General features: G+C 45.2%; 1 protein-coding gene and 1 pseudogene across 2 annotated transcripts; both read left to right on the plus strand.

Moving 5' to 3' along the window:
• The first annotated feature begins 188 nt into the window (after nucleotides 1-188).
• On the plus strand, nucleotides 189-7,589 carry LOC125413542 (uncharacterized). 2 transcript variants are annotated; one of them, XM_048455007.3, is made up of 3 exons: nucleotides 199-710; nucleotides 898-1,011; nucleotides 4,360-7,589. In XM_048455007.3, the coding sequence occupies exons 1-3, from the start codon at nucleotides 506-508 to the stop codon at nucleotides 5,541-5,543; spliced, it is 1,503 nt and encodes a 500-aa protein (XP_048310964.1). In that variant the 5' UTR covers nucleotides 199-505; the 3' UTR covers nucleotides 5,544-7,589. The 2 variants fall into 2 exon arrangements, with proteins under 2 accessions (XP_048310965.1, XP_048310964.1); XM_048455008.3 differs by lacking the exon at nucleotides 898-1,011 and having other exon boundaries at nucleotides 189-710.
• A 7,893-nt stretch (nucleotides 7,590-15,482) lies between these two features.
• Nucleotides 15,483-17,421, plus strand: LOC146893470 (zinc finger protein 431 pseudogene; annotated as a pseudogene).
• The last annotated feature ends 3,241 nt before the right edge of the window (nucleotides 17,422-20,662 follow it).

A 20,662-nucleotide genomic window follows, 5' to 3' on the forward strand; every position in this document is an offset into this window, starting at 1 on the left:
AAGGCGGGTCTCATACTTCTACACTTTTCAAAACCTGTTTAGGAACACTCCATCCACCTTCTTGCCCTTAAGAATACCTCGGCTTCATTCAAACGGGCCGCCTTCGCCAACACCCAATAAGAACGTCCGATCTTCAGCTACCGACCAATGAAGGAATGTAATAGATAAGGGAGAAAGTAGGCATGAAGCCATCTCGCAGCGCCATTACACTTTAGGGCAGGGAGGTTAAGAAGCCGGCATGGCGCTCGGGTCAATAAAATCGATAGCTGGAACCTGCCTGTGTTCTAGGCAGCGGCGGTGCAGGAGCGGCGCCGCCATCTTCCCCGAAGGCATCTTCCGGTGCCTGTCACCCAAGTTCCAGCGGGAGTTTCCTGAATAACAGTGTGATCTGCGTTGGGCCGCCTGGCCCCTCCGGCGGCAGATTCGGATTTCTTCCGGGCCTTCCCGGCCGGGCTCCTAGGTCTCGGGGTGCGCGGTGCCCGGGCAAGGCGGGGACGCAGGTCCCATGGCGCCGCCTCCGGCTCCGCTCCCAGCGCGGGCACCCGGAGAGTCCGGACCTACTCGGAGAAGGGGCAGGAGGCCAAGAGCCTTGAAGTTCGCGGACGTGGCCGTGTACTTCTCCTCGGAGGAGTGGTGCTGTCTGCGGCCCGCGCAGCGGACTCTGTACCGGGACGTGATGCGCGAGACCTACGGCCTCCTGGGCGCGCTCGGTGAGGCCCGGCCCAATCGGCTTACGCGGGGCCTAAGGGATGCTGGAGCTTGAGGGCGGGGTAGAGTGGGGGCAGGGACCAGGGTCCTGACCTGCGACCAGCTTGTTACGGGTGGGGCAGAGCCTCGATATACTTTTTTAAGCATCATTTCCCGAGGCCAGCCCTCTGACTGGTTCTCCTCCCCCAGGATGTGCAGGTCCCAAACCAGCTCTCATCTCCTGGTTGGAACGAAATACCGATGATTGGGAACCGGCAGCCCTAGATCCGCTGGAGTACCGGAGATGGGTAACATTCCAGAGAAGTGAGTTAAAAGTGCCCACGGAGACCCTGCAGCCCTCTAAACTATTTCGACCCAACCGAGAATTTTGGTCTGATTAGGGGTAACCGGTTGCTTGTACTGTAGGCAAACTAACTACCTGTAGTAGTCCATTGACATAAATGAATCACTGAGCTTTGGAAAAGATCCTGCTTCCCAGGATCTGGGACCTACCGTCCATGGCGCGGAACTCGGGTCCTCTGAAGAGTAGGAAGCCTCAACCACTGAGCCATCTCTCTAGGCCCTGGTTCACTCTTGAATTTAAAAAAGAAAAGAAAAGGCCCGTTGATTTGCGCGTGCTCCTAGGCCGTGCACTACTGGATGAATAGGCTCAAAGGTCCTCAACATTGTTTACAGCTGCGGCTCTCAAGGTCCCAGACCAGCAGCTGCTTATCTGGGAGTTGTCTTAAGTCAGGAGTCTTTACGTTGTAATAAACAACATGACCAGAAGCAGCTTGGGGAGGAAGGAGTTTATTTAACTTACATTTCCATATTATAGAAATTTCCATCATCCAAGGAAGTCAGGGCAGGAACTCCAAGGCAGAAACTGAAGCAGAAGCCCTGAGGAAGGCTGCGTACTGCCTTCTCCCCTGCTTTCTTATATATCCAAGAACACCTGCCTAGGGCTGGCACCACCCACAGTGGGCTGAACCCTCCCACATCAATCACTAGTTAAGACAATGCAGGTTTGCCCAGCGGCCAGTCTGGTGAAGGCATTTTCTCCATTGTGTTCCCTCTTCCTAAACGACTCTAGCTTGTGTGTATCAAGTTGACATAAAACAATCCAGCACAATTGGCCCCTTGTCACCTTGACACACAAACACATCCCTGTTACCCTTGTTCATCCCAGGGCCTCAATTCAGACACTCCAAAAGTTGGGTCTCCTTACAATGTCCAGATTCTCGTTCAAAGAGTTTCTCTAGAATATCCAAAATCTCTCTAAAATTAACTACGGGTTCCCATAAAAGTAACAACAACAAGAAGTTGTGTACTTTATTCTAAATAGTAACCATCAGGGCACAGTTACAATAAAATCAAAGCGAAAGGAAAGTCCAATAGTACATACTTCTCAGCGTCAGACTGCTGAGACCCACTGTCTTATGGGCCCAGCGGACTTGGCAGTGGCACTTCGGTGACTGCCATCCCCAGCACATGCAGCCTGTTTGCTAAGCCAGCTCCACTCCACAGCTGCTGCTGTGGGTGCTGGTCAGCTGTGGTAATGGATCTGCAAAATGTTGGGGCTACATCTTCCCCACTGTCCTCTCCTGGGCTCCTGTTAGACGCGCTGACCCTGCCATACCCTGCCCAGCTCCAGTTTCCTTCCCTGACCGCTTCAGTCCCGAGGTTCCCTACTTCAGCTGAAGCTGCCATGTTCACCAGTGGTCTGTACTTGCCTGCCACAGTGCCAAGCCTCAGTTGCTCCCCATGACCCTTTATGCCTTCCAAACTAATAGGACCTGGCAAACTTACATATAACCAAGTTCAGCTGCCCACATGAGATGCAGCCTTGGCCCCATCATGGACTGCAGCTCTGTATACTGACCCAGAGGAAATATTCAACATTTATGATACTTGGTAGTACTGGTATTTTTTAATCATGCTAATTTCCCAGACCCACCTGGCCGGCATTAATTGTCCTAGCTAAGCAAAGGTTTCAATTTAGTAGTTCTTAATTAAAAATATCACATAGCCAGGTGGTGGTGGCGCACGCCTTTAATCCCCCCTTTAATCCTAGCAATTGGGAGGCAGAGGCAGGCGATTTCTGAGTTCAGGACCAGCCTGGTCTACAGAGTGAGTTCCAGGACAGCTAGAGATACACAAAGAAACCCTGTCTCAAAAATTCGAAATATATTTATATATTATATATATATATATATATATATATATATATAATCATATAAATGGTCTTGGTGGAGTCTTTAAGGAGTCTCAGACTTCCCTCTGGCTCTTCACAAGCCAGGCCTTCATCACGTGCCCTGCTCTCGGCATTGTCTTCTGAGTTCCCACAGAACAGCCCACTGCACCCTGAGCCCTCAACAGCTTTCGTACACACTCCTCCTCTAAACAGATGGCCCGGTCTGCCACAGCAGTACCCGACTCCTGGTGCCAATTCCTGTCTCAGTCAGGGTCTCTGCTGCTGTGACAAACACCACGGCCAAAGGCAGCTTGGGGAAGACAGGGTTGATGCGCTCACTTTCACATCGTGGCACGTCATCAGCGGCAGCCAGGGGCAAGAACTGAAGCAGAGGCCATGGACGAGGGCTGCTGATTGGCCTGCTTTCTTATACACCCCAAGGTCACCTGTTCAGGGGCTGGGCACTCCCACATCAATTACTCACTAAGAAAAATGTACCACAGGCCAACCTGGTGAAGACATTTTCTCTGTTGAGGTTCCCTCTTCCCAAATGACCAGCTTGTGTCAAGGTGACTTAAAACCAGTACAGGAATGCTTTAAAAATGGAAATTCTGGGCTGGAGAGAGGGCCCAGTAGTTAAGAGCGGCTGCTGCTTTTCCAGAAGCCCTGAGGTCCGATCCCAGAACCCACACTGGGGCAGCTTACAAGGGTCCTTAAGTCCAGCTGCAGGAGCGCTGTCACCATCCTCTTTAGGGAAAAGATCCTTAGAATATACATTAAGTGGGAGAAAGGAAAGTGCAGTAGAGTGTGCATAAAGCTGCATGTTGTATGCTCTTTTACGTCGGACAGGTATGGGGAACTGAATGCATTTGCATTGTATCTTAAAACCCAGCAGGTGGCTGAGGGTGCCGCTCACTGGGTAGGTGCTGCCTCATTTGCACACAGCTCGGGGTTTGATCCCAGCACTGTACCCGGAAGCTGTGGCGCCGCTTGTAATTAGCACTTGGTGGGTGGAAGCAGGGGGATAAGAAGCTCAAGGTCACCCCCCACTTAGCAAGTTGGGGGCCAGCCTAGAGTACATGAGACCTGTCTAAACAAACAAACCCTCCAAACATTGGAAAAAACTGACAGTTTCTACAAGGTATGTGGGGACCAAGGTTTCTGGCTAATAGAAACATTCAAGTTTTTTGTTTGTTTTTAAGGACAAAGTCTGGTGCATCTTAGTAAAGCGATGTAGCCAAGGATGAGCCACTTTATGTGGTGCAGGATCAAACCCAGGGCTTCATGAATTTGAGCGTGCCCCCCCCCCCCATCTTACATGGGCTGGATGAGGAGCTCTCATGCCTTCTACATCTGCACGCCACTCTTAGCTCTCTGACACTAACACTTGACAGGATCTGAGTGTATCGCTCTTGTAACCCTTAACATGAATAGGCAAGCATAGGAACCCGGTACTTAATTTTTCTGTTTCCTGGTAGAAACCAGAACCAGACAGAAGAATGAAGAGAAGGAAGTTTTCCCACCTAAGGAAGCACCCCGAAAAGGGAAGCGTGGGCGGAAACCCAGCAAACCCCGGCTGATTCCCAGGCAGACATCTGGGGGCCCCATCTGCCCTGACTGTGGCTGTACCTTCCCTGACCATCCCGCCCTGGAGAGCCATAAATGCGCCCAGAACCTGAAGAAGCCGTACCCTTGCCCAGACTGTGGGCGCCGCTTTTCCTATCCATCACTATTGGTCAGTCATCGGCGGGCACACTCTGGTGAGTGCCCTTACGTTTGTGACCAGTGTGGCAAACGTTTTTCCCAGCGGAAGAACCTGTCTCAGCACCAGGTCATACATACAGGCGAGAAGCCCTACCACTGCCCTGACTGTGGCCGTTGCTTTCGACGGAGCCGGTCCTTGGCCAATCACCGGACCACGCACACGGGCGAGAAACCCCATCAGTGCTCGAGCTGTGGGCGTCGCTTCGCCTACCCATCTCTGCTTGCTATCCACCAGCGGACGCACACCGGAGAGAAGCCCTATACCTGCCTAGAATGCAGCCGTCGCTTCCGCCAGCGCACTGCCCTGGTCATCCACCAGCGCATCCACACCGGAGAGAAGCCTTACCCCTGCCCCGACTGTGAGCGGCGCTTTTCCTCCTCCTCTCGCCTTGTTAGCCACCGGCGTGTGCACTCTGGGGAGCGGCCCTATGCCTGTGAGCACTGTGAAGCCCGCTTCTCCCAGCGCAGCACCCTGCTCCAGCACCAGCTCTTGCACACAGGCGAGAAACCCTACCCCTGCCCAGACTGCGGACGTGCCTTCCGAAGGAGCGGCTCCTTGGCAATCCATCGCAGCACACACACGGAGGAGAAGCTGCACGCTTGCGAGGACTGTGGCCGCCGCTTTGCCTACCCGTCGCTGCTGGCCAGTCATCGGCGTGTACACTCAGGCGAGCGGCCCTATGCCTGTGACCTGTGTTCCAAACGCTTTGCCCAGTGGAGCCACCTGGCTCAGCACCAGCTTCTGCACACCGGGGAGAAGCCTTTCCCCTGCCTTGAGTGTGGCCGATGCTTCAGACAGAGGTGGTCTCTGGCCGTCCACAAGTGCAGCCCCAGCACCCCCAACGGTAGCCCTAGACCTGTTATAGGAGGACCCGGTCAGAGGAGCAGTACCCTTTAGCATGGCAAAGACTATGGAAGGTCACTTTATGGAGGGGTTCAGAAGTCACACAGAGCAGGAGCAGAACTAAAACCCTGGTCCCCTGCTCTGCATCCTGAACTCCAGTGTAGTCCACCACACTGGCTGCCTTACAGCACATCTAAAACAGTTATCAGGAGAGATGATACCATTTGATTAAAGTTCTCCAAGCTAACCTATCTTAAAATAACGTGGGTGTGTTTCTACCCCAATCTCTGAAGGGCTGCCTTCTTAGTTTGTGTGTATAGGCTTCATTCAGTCAGAAAAACCTCATTTGTAGAGGGCAGAACCTTTCCGACTCTGCCTGTTTCTGTATCTTGGAAAACCCACTCCTCCCAAGTGGTAGGCCGTTACTGCAAACTGCCGAGTTCCCTACCTCACAGGGCAGCTCACCTCGCGGGCTGGTGCTAATCTCTTCAAGGCTGTACATCGCATTCTCCCTTGGAAACCCGGCCTGGAAAATGTTTAGTAGTTTACCCACATGGTGATTCTTCAGAAAACCTAATCACAGCTACTTTGTGCCCAAGTTGGTCACCTTTGTGCATATGTGTGTGTGTGAGATGGTGGTCTCACTGCCACAGGTGGTCTTTAACTTGTGGCTTAGATGATTCTCACACCTCAACTTTCTGAGTTGTTGGAGGCTGGTGCTGGTGCCAGCACATCTGGGTCTGGTTAAGCATTCTTTAAAAAAAAAAGTGTATATACATATTTAAAAGATTTATTTATTTTTATTTTATGTGTTTGAGTGTTTTGCCTGCATGTGTATCTATGCACCATGCTTGGGCCTGGTGCCCAAGAGATGCCTAATGAGGGCATCATTTTCCCTGGAGCTGGAGTTGGGAGCCACCATAGGTACTGGAAATGGAACCCCAGGCTCTCTGGAAGAGCAACCAGCAGTGCCCTTAACCACTGAGGAATCAACACCAGCTTCTGGTCAGTCATTCTTTGAAGAGTGACTCTCAGGTCCCCCATGTGAACTCTCCAAGTGGCTGTTTTCAGTGCCTCTTCTTAAGGCTCATACAAAACCAACAGCACCGCTGTGTGTCCCGTGAGCCCTCCAATCTGTGGCGTTTTTATTTACTCTGGGCAGCACTGATGTGGGGGCAGGGGGATGCCAGTGTGGTTGTTGGGTTCCAGAAGGCTAGACGCCCTACCCTTTCCTTTTAGAGATGTGATAAAACCAGATCATCTTCACCACACTTGGGAATTGGTTCAGGCTGGGTCTGAGGTGCCAGCGCAGGAAACTGGGAGATTTGACTACTTTGTTCTTGTTTTTGCTTTGTTTTTTGGGGTTTTTTTGAGGCAGGGTTTCTCAATGTAGCCCTGGCTGTCCTAGTAACTCACTCTGTAGACGAGGCTGGCCTCAAACTCACAGAGATCCTCCTGCCTCTGCCCTGCCTCCTTAGTGATGGGATTAAAGGCTTGCGCCACAACCAACCAGCAAGAGGTTGGATTTGAAGAAAAAGTAGGGTACCAGAATCTAGCAGCAAGAGGTGAATATGGGACTGGTAGACTTGAGTTTGCTACAGGTAACTAGTGGCTGGGAAAATCCCTGGGAACTGAGTCTTATTTTTTTCCTGGTTTTCATCAAAATAAGGGAATAGCATGGAACCTCCCATGGGGCCCCATTCAGCTTTTGCTCATAAATTAAAGTGAGGTCATTCCAGGAGGGTGGAAGCCTTGAGAGCAGTGTTTTAACTTTGGGCTGCTTCCGTGGTACCCACCCGATGAGCTACTCAGTAAAACTTGACTACCCTCTTGCCCTCAGCAGCTGCACCAGAGTGGAATTTTCTAAACACGACTTAACATATTCCAACAGCTGAAGTGTGTCATCCTGCAGTTGTTTCTTCCCACAATGCATCTGCTCTCAGCACTAGGTGGGGAGCAGATGGAACACACCAATTTGTAATTACCTCTGTTTAGGTGTTTAACAAGCTGATTGTAACCATTCATTTCTTCGTGGATAATGAGTGCCCTCTGGGCAGGGGCCTTGACAGATAGAATTTCATTAAAATATTTAAGGATAAATTCTGCTCCTTCTGGAATTACTCTTCATAAAATGTGAATCTAGCTCTTCGACTGAGAAATTCCCTGTTATAATGAAGATTGAACGCCTTAGCCCGAGTAGCCTGCCTTTCCCTAGCCACGACCTAGGCTGTCTGCCAAGTCTCCACCGTTCAAACTGCCTCTGTGTTACCGACTAGTGAAGTAAGTCCTCAGTCAGGAATTTTACAGTGCTCCTGGGCTCAGGTTGTAACCTAAAGACGTGGAAGCCATCATGGTTAACTTCCATTATGTCCATGGAGAGCAGAGGGAAGAGCAGTATAGGCTTCTCCATTGCCAACGTCCATTCCAAGTATGATTCTGACCTGTTACTCAGTTAGGACCCCATCATCTTCCCAGGAAATTCTTCTCCATGAAATACATGGGGAAAATCACAATGCTGTTGAGAAGGCCTGTGGTTCGTGATTCCTTTCCCAGTCCCAACCTCAGTTGCTCCTCCAGTGTTCTGATGTTACCAGTACCTTTTGTTCACCAAAAGACAAGACGTCTAAGAGACTGTCCGCACTCCACTGCCCCCTACCGGCTCCCCAGTGTACCTACTGGTGCACTTGTTCTCGTCTGCTCTTGGGGGAGTCCTTCATGTGCGACATTCATCAGTAATAGCTGTGCCTGGATTCTGTCCACTTCTACACCCTCTATTATTTATTTTTTGACAGGGTTTCCCCTGTGTATTCTTGGCTGTCCTGGAACTCTATAGACCAAGCTGTCCTCAAACTCACAGGCTATATCTGTCTCTACCTGAGTGCTGGGAATAAAGGTGTGAGCCGCCGCCACCACCCGGCTATTATTTATTCTTTTTCCTCCTAGATTTATGAGAATACTCTTGTCTTGCACATATACATTCTAGCCTATAAACATACTAAGATCTTTCTTTAAATCTTTTTTTTTAAAGAATTTTCCTTCTGGCCTGTCTCTATTTAGTTTCTGATAAATTTATTATGCAGCAGTGCATTCTGTTTTCTGCACATGACTTTAACTGCTGCACTGTGGTCTGCAGCCAGCTGTAGCAATGCTGCACTGACGAGGTGCTGCCTGTGTGCCTTCACTGCAGTAATCACTATTAGTCAGGGTGCCTAGGGTCACAGAACTTAGGGAATGAATCTCTGTGTGTGCGCGTGTTTATATACATGTATATATGTATGTACATATATATGTATGTACGGGAATTTATTGGAATGACCTACAGGCTCAGTCCAACAGTGACTAGTTGTGAATAGAAAGTTCAAGAATCCAAGACTTGTGCAGTCACACGAGGTTGGGTGTCTCAGCTGGGCTTCTGTAGATGCTGGAATCCCAAAGAGGTAGCCTCCAAGGCCAGGGAAGGAATGAATGTGCAGACAAGGCCAGGGCAAGCAGGCAAAGAGTGAACCCTTCCTTCTTCCATTGTCTTTAAACCTATCACAGCCACACAGTGTAAAGAAAGATCCCGCCACAGGTCAGCAGTATGTGTGTGTGTGGGGTGATCTCTCCGCCACCGTTGCTGCCACATGACAGTGTGGAGACAGCTCTCCCATGCTCACAACCTCAGGGCTGGCTCACCCACGCCTCTGCCAACACTGTTAGCTCTACTGTGCTGCTGAGGTGAGGTGCGTGACCTCAGCTTCTTAGACTGCAGTCCCCTCACTCTGACCCCCCTGAGCAAATACTTATCATTAGGATCTGTTTATCTGATCAGGTTGGTACAGCACGAGCCAAGACTCCAAACACAAAGCTGCTCTCATTGCATAAAATGCTCGAAAGGTTTGGAAGTCCTTCCCAGGAACAGGCTGAGTACTAGTCATAATGGTGAGCTTTCTTTGGAACGTGCAGGCTTTGAGCAACCCACATCTGCTGAGTTAACTCTTTGCTGCAGGCACCTGACATAGTCCACTGTGACTGCAGAATGCAGCAGCCTTAGGGCACTTTAGATTTACAATCAGTTTAGATCCAGTGCCTACTCACTGAAAATTCTAGCTATTTGCCCTCTTCTAATGCTTAGTCACCCTAGTAGGTGGCTGCAAGTGCCCTTTGAAAGCTGAAAGATACATAGCACACTTTTGCCAAAGTTGCGTAGTCCTTTATGAAGGGAACCTCCGGTGGGAGAGCTGGCCCTGCCCCTCATCAGCTGCAGCACTCAGGAGTGGGACCTCTCCCCCTAGACTGGGTAACACAGTAGAGCTGGCCCTGAAGGTGTAGGCGTGGGAGAACAGACCCTGGGGAGAACTGACCACACCCCTTGCTAATCTCTGCTGCGAGGACTGAACTGGCCAGGTAGAGAGCTCACCCTGGTGGTGAAGATGGGAGAGCCGGCGAGCCGACAGACCCCGCAACTACCCAGAACCAGGGTTAGGGTTGATCCACCCCAACGTCCACCCTGTCTATGATCTGCTGGAGCATGGGGACGGGATCAGTCCTGTGGACCCAGGACTGCAGAATCTCTGCAACACAGGGCAGCAACGGGGTGTTCAGGAAGAGTCCCAGTGAGGGCCAGTGTTGAAAGTATAGCAGAACCAGGGCCTTGAATGAAACCAATGAGTCTTTGCGATGAACGCCTGCATGTAAAGATGGATATAAAGGGGTTTACTGTATGATGTCACACGGCAGCTTCTATGATAAGATTTCCCCTTTCTTCTTTTCCTTAAATTTATTTTATTTGTTTTATTGGGGGGGGGTGTTGCAGGGGCAGAGGGTATATGTGAGGGGACACGAGATGGGTGGGATTATGATACATGATGTGAAAAACACAAAAAATAAATTAAAAAAAGAAAGTTAAAAAGAAGAAGCTTAGGTCAAGTATAGCAAGTCTTTCTCTGTCCTGCCACCCAGCTCCCAAATAATGATATGGAGACTTTTTATTATGAAAGTTTAGCCTATAGTTTAGGATTATTCCTAATTAACCCATTTGTTTTAATCTATCACATGGTGTTACCTTTCTTCCATCTTTTACCTCCTTGTTCTTCTCTGTGTCTGGCTGGTGACTCTGCCTTTCTTCTTCCCAGAGTTCCTGAAAGTGCCACCTAACCTCTTCCTGCCTAGCTATTGGCCATCCAGCACTTTATTAAACCAATCACAGTGACCCGTCTTCATACAGTATAAAAAGAGGCTCCACAACAGGTCAGCAGTATGGGAACACAGCCCTGTAGCTGATGGCTAAGGCCTGGGTGATTTGTACAGTTGTCACGATCATTTCTGGAATACTTACGTACATCTTTGTGTAACTCACTAAAGAGGACACCTCAAAGCTTCTGCCTCCCCCCTCCCCCCCGGGCCTTGCATATGTCTTTCCCTTTGTTGATTTTAATTTGTATGAAATATGGGCTGTGGCAACATATGCTTGTAATCCCAGCATTTGGAACACGAGATAGGAGACCCTGCTTTCAGAAGCAAAACCAAACCAAACCATCACCACTACCACCACCACCACAACAAAAGACTGAGAAGAAAAGAAAAGAAAAACAAAGGCACTCTTTGCCTAGGCCTGTCTTGGGGTTGTGTTTGCAACAACTAGGAAGGGAAGATTAGTGCTAAAGCCAGCTGTGCCCTTCCTGTACCTTTTAGAATCCCAGCACTTTGGAAGCTAATGCAAGCACATATTCACAAATTTTAGGCCTGTGAGACAGTGAGACCATGTCATGAAAAGGAAAAAAAAAAGTGGATAGGAAGGGAGGGGAAGGGAGCAGCAGGGAGGGAGAACAGAGGTCACCAAGAAATGCCAGGTCTCACAAATCCATTTTCCCAGCCTGTTCGTAAGACTCACTGTGTGCCCAGCGTTCGTCTGGACCCCTCCACGTTGTCTCTGTGGGACTTTGAAGGCAGAAGGAACCCATGCCTTTATGCCTGTGCTGCTGGTTGTACCATGAGTGAGAGCTGTCTTGCTGTTTTCAAATCTCTAAGCCAGAAGTCTATTTTCTTCCTTACAGTGGTATTTGCCTTTAACAGATGCAGAATCTGAAGCTCAGTGATATTAAACCAGCTACCCAAAGCCACACATCTGGTTATTCCAAGGGCCTAGATTTCAAGTCAGGTCTGAAATCATCCACCTGGACATTAGCACCAAAAGGTGGGTGAGCATCCATCTCAGGCACAAACGTCTCCAAGTCCATTGCGACTCAGAGGTCTGTCCAGGTCCTCCGCCCTACACTAAGTAATTAGTGCCCTGTACTTTTCTATTTTTGAAACAGAGTCTCAATAGGTAGTCTAGGATGGCTTTGAACTCTCGATCTTTCTGCTTCATCCTCCTAAGTGCTGGGATTATAGGTGTGAACCGCCAAGCCCAGCTTGCTCCAGTCTTGTAACCAATATCCAATCATGCTTTCCAAGTCCCTGACCGTGCAGCCAAACCCTGGCGATGGCTATGGGGGACACATCTGGCTATTTTTCCTTCTAAGCAGAGTATACAACTAGGTGCTACGGCAAGCTCTGCTCACTGAGCTGTCCCTCCGCTACTGTTCAGGAGTCTGCTGGACGCTGCGTGCTGAAGCTGTCCACTTCAGGTGGTACTGCACAGTGTGCACATCTCTCTCCTGGCCAAACCTGGCCTTCCCTCTGTCGGTAGCTCATAGGACATCCCCCATAAAGCTTGGGCTGGGAGCAAGAAGTCAAAGTGTGGCAGTAACAGGAAGCCCTGGAATTTGGGCCATGTGTATCTTATTTATATCTTCAGAACTTGCTTGGGCCAGATCACATAGATACTGATGTAACGGGAGTGTGTGTGTGTGTATGTGTGTGTGTGTCTTGGTGTGCTGAGAACTGAACTTAGGGTTCCACATGTGCTACGCAAGCACTCTACCACGGAGCTATATTCCCAGTCCTTTACTTCTATTTGATGATGAAGTTTCTTTTGGGCTCACCAACTCAACTGGTCGCAGCCCACCCTAGACAGTTCAGGTTGTAGGGAAGTCAATGGCCTGTGGCCAAGCTTTCAGTTCCCACTAAGTTCTGACATCAGGCCCAGAGTGGTATTTTAAAAGAAGAGTGATTTGCAACGATGGGGCCTTGTTGCCAGACCCTAAGGCCTCCTTTATAATTCACGTGTAGAGAACAAACAAAGGCTCCACATGGCATCTTCACTTGCCCATGACACATTAGACGCCACCGAATTTACTGGATCATGTAGCTCAAAAGGCAGAAAGAACAGCATGCACAGACTTGTTGCAGAGGCTCGAATCTGGGCCATGTTCAAAGCCAGCAGTTGGAGTTGCAGAGAGCCTAGCAGCTAAGAATATTCACTGCCCTTGCTCAAACATAGAACAACAACAGCAAAAATCTCTGACTTGTGCACACTGCACATTCCATACTTGTGTTAATGCAGATATACGTTTACCTTTAAAAGTTTCTGTGTTTTCAGAACAAAAGTACCAGACACCAATAAAGACAGTAGCTCAGGTGGTCCAGCATCTTAGAATGCCTGTTACAGTTTCCTCAAAATTCTGCATCTAAAATAACTTTTTAAATTTTTTATTTTTATTGAGCTCTACATTTTTCTCTGCTCCCTTCCCTACCTCTCCCCTTCCCTTCAACCGTCTGCCAAGGTCCCCATGCTCCCAATTTACTCAGGAGATCTTGTCTTTTTCTACTTCTCATGTCGATTAGATCTATGTAGGTCTCTCTTAGGGTCCTCATTGTTGCCTAGGTTCTCTGGGATTGTGATTTGTGGGCTAGTTTTCATTGCTTTATATTTAAAAACCACTTATGAGTGAATACATGTGATAACTGTCTTTCTGTATCTGGGTTACTTCACTCAAAATGATGTTTTTTAGCTCCATCCATTTGCCTGCAAAATTCAAGATATCATTTTTTTCTGCTGTGTAGTACTCCATTGTGTAAATGTACCACATTTTCCTTATCCATTCTTCGGTCGAAAGGAATTTAGGATGTTTCCAGTTTCTGGCTATGATAAACAGTGCTGTTATGAACATGGTTGTGGCACTTAAGGAAATGTTCAATATCCTTAGTTATCAAGAGAAATGCAAATCAAAACAACTCTGACATTCCATTTTATACCTGTAAGAATGGCCAAGATCAAAGACACTGATGACAACTTATGCTGGAGAGGTTGTGGGAAAAGGGAACACTTCTGCATTGCTGGTGAGAATGCAAGCTGGTATAGCCACTTTGGATGTTAGTGTGGCAATTTCTCAGAAAATTAGGAAACAACCTTCCTCAAGATCCAGTAATACCACTTTTGGGTATATATCCAAAGGATGCTCAATCGTGCCATAAAATAACTTTAAAGCTGCTAGCTGAGATGCTCTAGCCTCACAGACTATCCAGCCGGGACTTGAGATAAGCCCTTCTCTTTCCATTACACAGAGACTGGACAATAAATGTTAGCACTAGCTCTCCCAGGATATGACAATTATCCCAATTTTCTCAGGGACTCCTAAAGATGCTGTCACCCCCAGACAACAGAAAGTAATCTAGACAATATTATGTTCATATTCCCAAGAGGTGGGGTGAGTAGTTTTTGGTCATTCAATAGATTACGGATATTTATCATTTTTTGGGGGGGGTTGGTTATAAGTTGTTGTTGGTCATGGTCAGGAAAAAGTTGAACAAAAGAGATTAGACTCAGGGATCTCTTTCTGAATGGAAAAAGGGGCATAGAGAATGAGATAAAAGGGTGGATTGTTGAGTCTACTGGGGAGCCCCAAATCTACTTTTGGACAACCTCTAGTTTCAAATATTTACATTGGTATGAATTTTTATATTCTGATACAAATTTAAAGTTATTTTTGTTATACCGTATATATTCTTTTTAAAGGGATTGTACATATGCAGCTATTTAACAATATAATATAAATTTCTAGTCCTTGAAAGCTATTATTTTAAACTACTTAGAATAATTAAGAAATGCAATCAGCACAAAATGAGTTCCAGAACAGGCTCCAAAGCTACACAGAGAAACCCTGGCTCAAAAAACCAAAACCAAAAACCAAAACCAAAACAAAAAGCAAAAAGAGAGAAAGAGAGAGAGAGAGAGAGAGAGAGAGAGAGAGAGAGAAGCCTGAAGAGAGAGAGACAGAGACAGAGAAGCCTGAGCGATCAATCTATCCGGGAGGCCCAAGTGACATGCCCAGAAGCAGTGACCAACCAATGGAGTGGTGGCTGGGAAGTGACTGGTACCATGGCCCCACCTCTACCTCCAGGAGCCTGGAGCCCGCCAGCACCTGAAGGAGTATTCAGTGGAGCCACAGTACTCAACTACACCAATTGGAGAAAGAGGCACACTCCACCTATACCGAATTGAGGAAGAGATGGGTAGACAACAAGGTAAGTATACACTCAACAACATAAAGAACAGTACAGCACCACCAGCTGTAGTGGTTCCACAACAGCAAGACCTGAACATCCCAATGCAGATGAAGCAGAAAAAAACGACTTTAAAAATAATTTTATGGCCTTTCCTTTACATCTCCCAAAGAGGCAGCTTCTGTCTCTCCCTTATTCTCCATTTTATCCTTCCCCCGTCTCTCTCTTTACCTCTCTCTCTCTCTCTCTCTCTCTCTCTCTCTCTCTCTCTCTCTCTGTTCTTTTTCCCTTCTCCCCTTTCCCTTCCATAACCCATATTCCCTTCCATATCCAACCTCACTCTGCATGGTGTGCCCATCCGTCTGTCTCTCCTCATGAGACTGGCTGCCCCATAGAGGTCTCTCACCCTAGGACACGGCTCCCTGCCTAGGACTTGCTGCCCCTCATGGCCCACTGCAACCACTCGGGGACCTGTACTGTCCCTTCCTGGGACTGGCTGCTCTTAGGACCTGCAGTGTTTCCGCAATCCCTCAGAATACAGTGACCTATGATGATGTGCACATTGACTTCACTTCAGATGAGTGGGCTTTGCTGAATCCATACCAGAAGAGTCTCTGAAAAGATGTGATGCTTGAGACATACATGAACCTCACTTCTATAGGCTACAGTTGGGAAACCATGATTTTGAAGAAGAACATTGTTGAAGTGCTAGAAGACATGGAAGGTATGAAAGAAGCCATACTGGAAAGAAATCCTCTGAATATACTCAATGTGTTAAAGTCTTTTCATGTTACAGTCATCTTCAAGGACATAAAAAAATTCATGCTGGAGAGAAACCATATGATGGTATTCAATATGATGAAGTGTCTACATGTCCCAGTCATCCCCAAATACTTAAAAGAACACATGCTAGAGAGAAACCCCATGAATGTAATCAATGCCGAAAAGCTCTTGCCAGTCATGTTCAGCTTCAAAAACATAAAAGAACACATTCTGAAGAGAAGCCCATTGAATGTAATCAATGTGATAAAGCTTTTTCATGACATTATAAACTCCAAATACATAAAAGAACACACACAGAAAATAATTTTATGAAAATGATTGAGGCCCTTAAAGAAGAAATGAAAATTTTCCTCAAAGAAGTGGGACAAAAGACAGACAAAAAAATTGGAAGAAATCAACAAATCCCATAAAGAAAACCAAGAAAAAGCAATCAAACAGGTGAAAGAAATGATTCAAGACTTGAAAACTGAACTAGATACAATAAAGAAAACACAAACTGAGGGAATTCTGGAAACAGAAAGTTTTGGTAAGCAATCAAGAGCCACAAATGCAAACATAAACAACAACATAATGCATGAGATGGAAGAGAGAATCTCAGGCATTGAAGATATAATAGAGGAAACAGATTCATTGGTTAAAGAAAATGTTAAATCCAACAAAAGCTTAACATAAAATATCCAGGAAAAATGGGACACCATGAAAAGACCAAACATAAGAATAATAGGGATAGAAGAAGTCCAACTCAAAGGCACTGAAAACATATTCAACAAAATCATAGAAGAAAACTTTCCCAACCTAAAGAAGGACATGCCTATGAAAATACAAGAACCTTACCAAACACCAAATGGACTGGATAAAAAAAAAAAGTCCCCTCCTCACATAATAATCAAAACACTAAACATTCAGAATAAAGAAAGATATTAAGAGCTGCAAAAGAAAAAGATCAAGTAACATAAAGGCAGACCTATCAGAGTTACACCCAACTTCTCAATGGAAACAATAAAAGCCAGAAGGTCCTGGACAGGCATTATAAAGACACTAAGAGACCATGTACTACTATACCCATCATAACTTTCAATCACCATAGAGGGAGAAAACAAGATATTCCATGATAAACCAGATTTAAACAATACTCATCCACAAATCTAACCCTACAGAAAATACTAGAAGAAAAACATCATCCCAAAGAAATCAGTTACATCCACAAAAACACAGGTAATAGATGATCTCTCAGCAGCAAATCCCAAAGAAGAGAAACATGCACACACAATGCCAGCACTACCAACAAAAACAAAAATAACAGGAACTAACAATCACTGGTCATTAATATCCCTTAATATAAATGGACTCAATTCACCTGTAAAAAGACACAGGCTAACAGATTGGATACAAAAACAGAATTCATCCTTCTGATGCATACAAGAAACACTCCTCAACTTTGAAGACAGACATTACCTCATAGCAAAAGGTTGGGAAAAAATTTTCCAATCAAATGGACCTCAACAAGCTGGTGTAGCTATCTTAATATCTAACAAAATAGACTTGAAACTAAAATCAGTCAAAAGAGACAAAAGAAGGACATTTCATATTTGTCACAGGAAAAATCCATCAAGAGGAAATATCAATTCTGAACATCTATGTCCCAAATACAAGGGCACCCACATTTGTAATTCTAAGAAACATTACTAAAGCTTAAATCACATATTAAGCCCCACACACTAATAGTGGGGGACTTCAATACCCCTCTCTCACCAATGGACAGGTCTTCCAGATGGAAACTTAGCAGAGAAAGAAGGGAACTAACAGATGTTATGACTCAAATAGACTTAACAGACATCCATAGAACATTCTATGAAAACACAAAAGAATATACCTTCTTCTCATCACCTCATGGAACCCTTCTCAAATTTTGACCACATAATTAGTAACAAAGCAAACATCAATAGATAAAAAAATTGGAATAACCCCATGTATCTTGTTGGATCACTATGGCTTAAAGTTAGAATTCAACAGCAACACTAATTTCAGAAAACCCACAGACACATGGAAATTGAACAGTGCTCAACTGAGTCACCAATGGGTCAAGGAAGAAGTAAAGAAATTAAAGACTTCCTAAAATTCAATGAAAATGATCACACAACATGCCCAAATTAATGGGACACAATGAAAGTCTTAAGATGAAAGTTAATAGCACTGGGCTGGAGAGATGGCTCAGTGGTTAAGAGCATTGCCTACTCTTCCAAAGGTCCTGAGTTCAATTCCCAGCAATCACATGGTGGCTCACAACCATCTTTAATGAGGTCTGGTGCCCTCTTCTGGCCTGCAGACATACACACAGACAGAATATTGTACACATAATAAATAAATAAATATTTTAAAAAAAAGAAAGTTAATAGCACTAAGTGCCTACATAAAAAAAGCTAGAAAAATCCCACACTAGCGAATTAATGAAACACCTGAAAGATCTAGAACAAAAAGGAGCAAACTCACTCAGAAGGAGTAGACAGTGGGAAATAATCAAATTGAGGGCTAAAATCAATAAAATATAAACAAAGAAAACAATATAAAGAATCAATGAGACAAAGTCTTTGAGAAAAATTAACAAGATTGACAAACCTTTATCCAAATTAACCAAAAGGCAGAGAGAGGACATCCAAGTTAACAAAACAAGGAATGAAAAGGGAGACATAACAACAAACACCGAAAAAATTCAGAGAACCATCAGGTCACACCTCAAAAACCTGTACACCATAAAATTGGGAAATTTAAAGGAAATGGACAGTACCACATACCAAAATTAAATCAAGACCAAATCAACAAATTAAATGGATCTATAACCCAAAAGGAAATAGAAACAGTCTCCCAACCAAAATAAAAAGCCTAGTACCAAATGGTTTCAGCACAGAATTCTACCAGAATTTCAAAGAAGAGCTAATACCAATACTCCTTAAATTGTTCTACACAATAGAAGCAAAAGGAACACTGCCAATCTCTTGTTACAGGGCTATAATTTCCCTGATACCCAAAACCACACAAAGGCAATAACTAAGAAAGAGAATTACAAGCCAATCTCCCTCATGAACATTGATGCAAAAATACTCATTAAAATACTGGCAAACCAAATCCAAGAACACATTAGAACCATTATCCATCATAATTAAGTAGGCTTCATCCCAGAGATGCAGGGATGGTTCAACATATGAAAATCCATCAATGTAATCCACCATGTAAATAAACTGAAAAAAAAAACCACATGATCATCTCATTAGATGCTGAAAAACCTTCAACAGAATCTAACACCCATTCATGATAAAGGTCTAGGAGAGATCAAGGATACAAAGAACATTCCTAAACATAGTAAAGGCAATATACATTAAACCAACAGCCAACATCAAACTAAATGGAGAGAAACTCAAAGTAATTCCACTAAAATCAGGAACAAGACAAGGCTGCCCACTTTCTCCATATCTATTCAATATAGTACTCAAAGTCTTAGCTAGAGCAATAAGACAACAAAAGGACACCAAGGGGATGCAAATTGGAAAAGAAGAAGTCAAACTTTCACTATTTGCTGCCAATATAATAGTATACATAAGTGATCCCAAAAATTCTACCAGGGAACTCCTACAGCTGAAGGAACAACTTCAGTAATGTGGCAGGATACAAGATTAACTCAAAAAAAAATCAGTAGCCCTCCTTTACACAGATGATAAATGGGCTGAGGAAGAAATCAGAGAAACATCACCTTTCACAATGGCCAAAAACAATATAAAATATCTTGGGGTAACTCTAACCAAACAAGTGTAAGACCTGTATGATAAGAACTTTAAATCTTTGAAGAACGAAATTGAAGAAGGTATCAGAAAATGGAAAGATCTCCCATGGTCATGGGTAGGTAGGATTAACTTAGCAAAAATGGCAATCTTATCAAAAGCAATCATAAAGATTCAGTGCAATATCCATCAAAATCCCAGCACAATTTCTCACAAACCTCAAAAAAATACTAAAATTCATATGAAGAAACAAAAAACCCAAGATAGCAAAAACAATTCTGTACAATAAAGGAACTTCTGGAGGCATCACCATTCCTGACATCAAACTCTACTACAGAGTTACAGTACTGAAAACAGCTTGTTGAATTATCTCGGGTCGAGAAATACCAGACTAACTACAAGATAGACCAATTATATTTTTCTTTATTATAAGGGGCAAATTCACAAAACTGGAACAAGAAGTCCAAGCTCAGCTATGTAGCATGGGAATCACAGAGAGAGAGAACCCTGGCTGTCTGGTGTTTTTTTCTGGGTACCCAAAATGTCACACCCTAACTTGGGACTACCTCTTATCGTTCATTGACTGACAAATTCCCTATCAACAGCTTGCTATTGGCATAAAAACAGACACGAAGATCAATGGAATCAAATCAAAGATCCTGATATTAACCTACACACCTATGAATATCTGATTTTTAACAAAAAAGCTAAAAACATAAAATCAAAAAAAAAGGCATCTTCAACAAATGGTGCTGGCATAACTGGATGTTGATATGTAGAAGAATGCAAATAGATCCATATCTATCACCATGCACAAAACTCAAGTCCAAGTGGATTAAAGATCTCAACATAAATCCATCTATAGTGAACCTCACAGAAGAGAAAGTAGGAAGTACCCTCACACACATGGGCACAGGAGACCACTTCCTAAATATAGCACCAGCAGCACAGACACTGAGAGCAATAATAAATAAATGGGACCCCCAGAAACTGAAAAACTTCTGTAAAGTAAAGAACACAGGGGGCTGGAGAGATGGCTCAGAGGTTAAGAGCATTGCCTGCTCTTCCAAAGGTCCTGAGTTCAATTCCCAGAAATCACATGGTGGGTCACAACCATCTGTAATGGGGTCTGGTGCCCTCTTCTGGCCTGCAGGCATATACACAGACAGAATATTGTATACATAATAAATAAATATTAAAAAAGAACACAATTAACAAGACAAAATAACAGCCTACAGAATTGGAAAACAT

The sequence above is a fragment of the Myodes glareolus genome, chromosome 7 (assembly GCF_982192425.1).
Source record: "Myodes glareolus chromosome 7, mMyoGla1.1, whole genome shotgun sequence".
NCBI lineage: Eukaryota > Metazoa > Chordata > Mammalia > Rodentia > Cricetidae > Myodes > Myodes glareolus.

Coding starts and splice junctions, on each gene's coding strand:
- LOC125413542 (XM_048455007.3), top strand. CDS start 506: ATGGCGCCGCCTCCGGCTCCGCTCCCAGCGCGGGCACCCGGAGAGTCC. Junction 711..897: donor CGGCCTCCTGGGCGCGCTCG/GTGAGGCCCGGC, acceptor CTCCTCCCCCAG/GATGTGCAGGTCCCAAACCA. Junction 1,012..4,359: donor ATGGGTAACATTCCAGAGAA/GTGAGTTAAAAG, acceptor GTTTCCTGGTAG/AAACCAGAACCAGACAGAAG.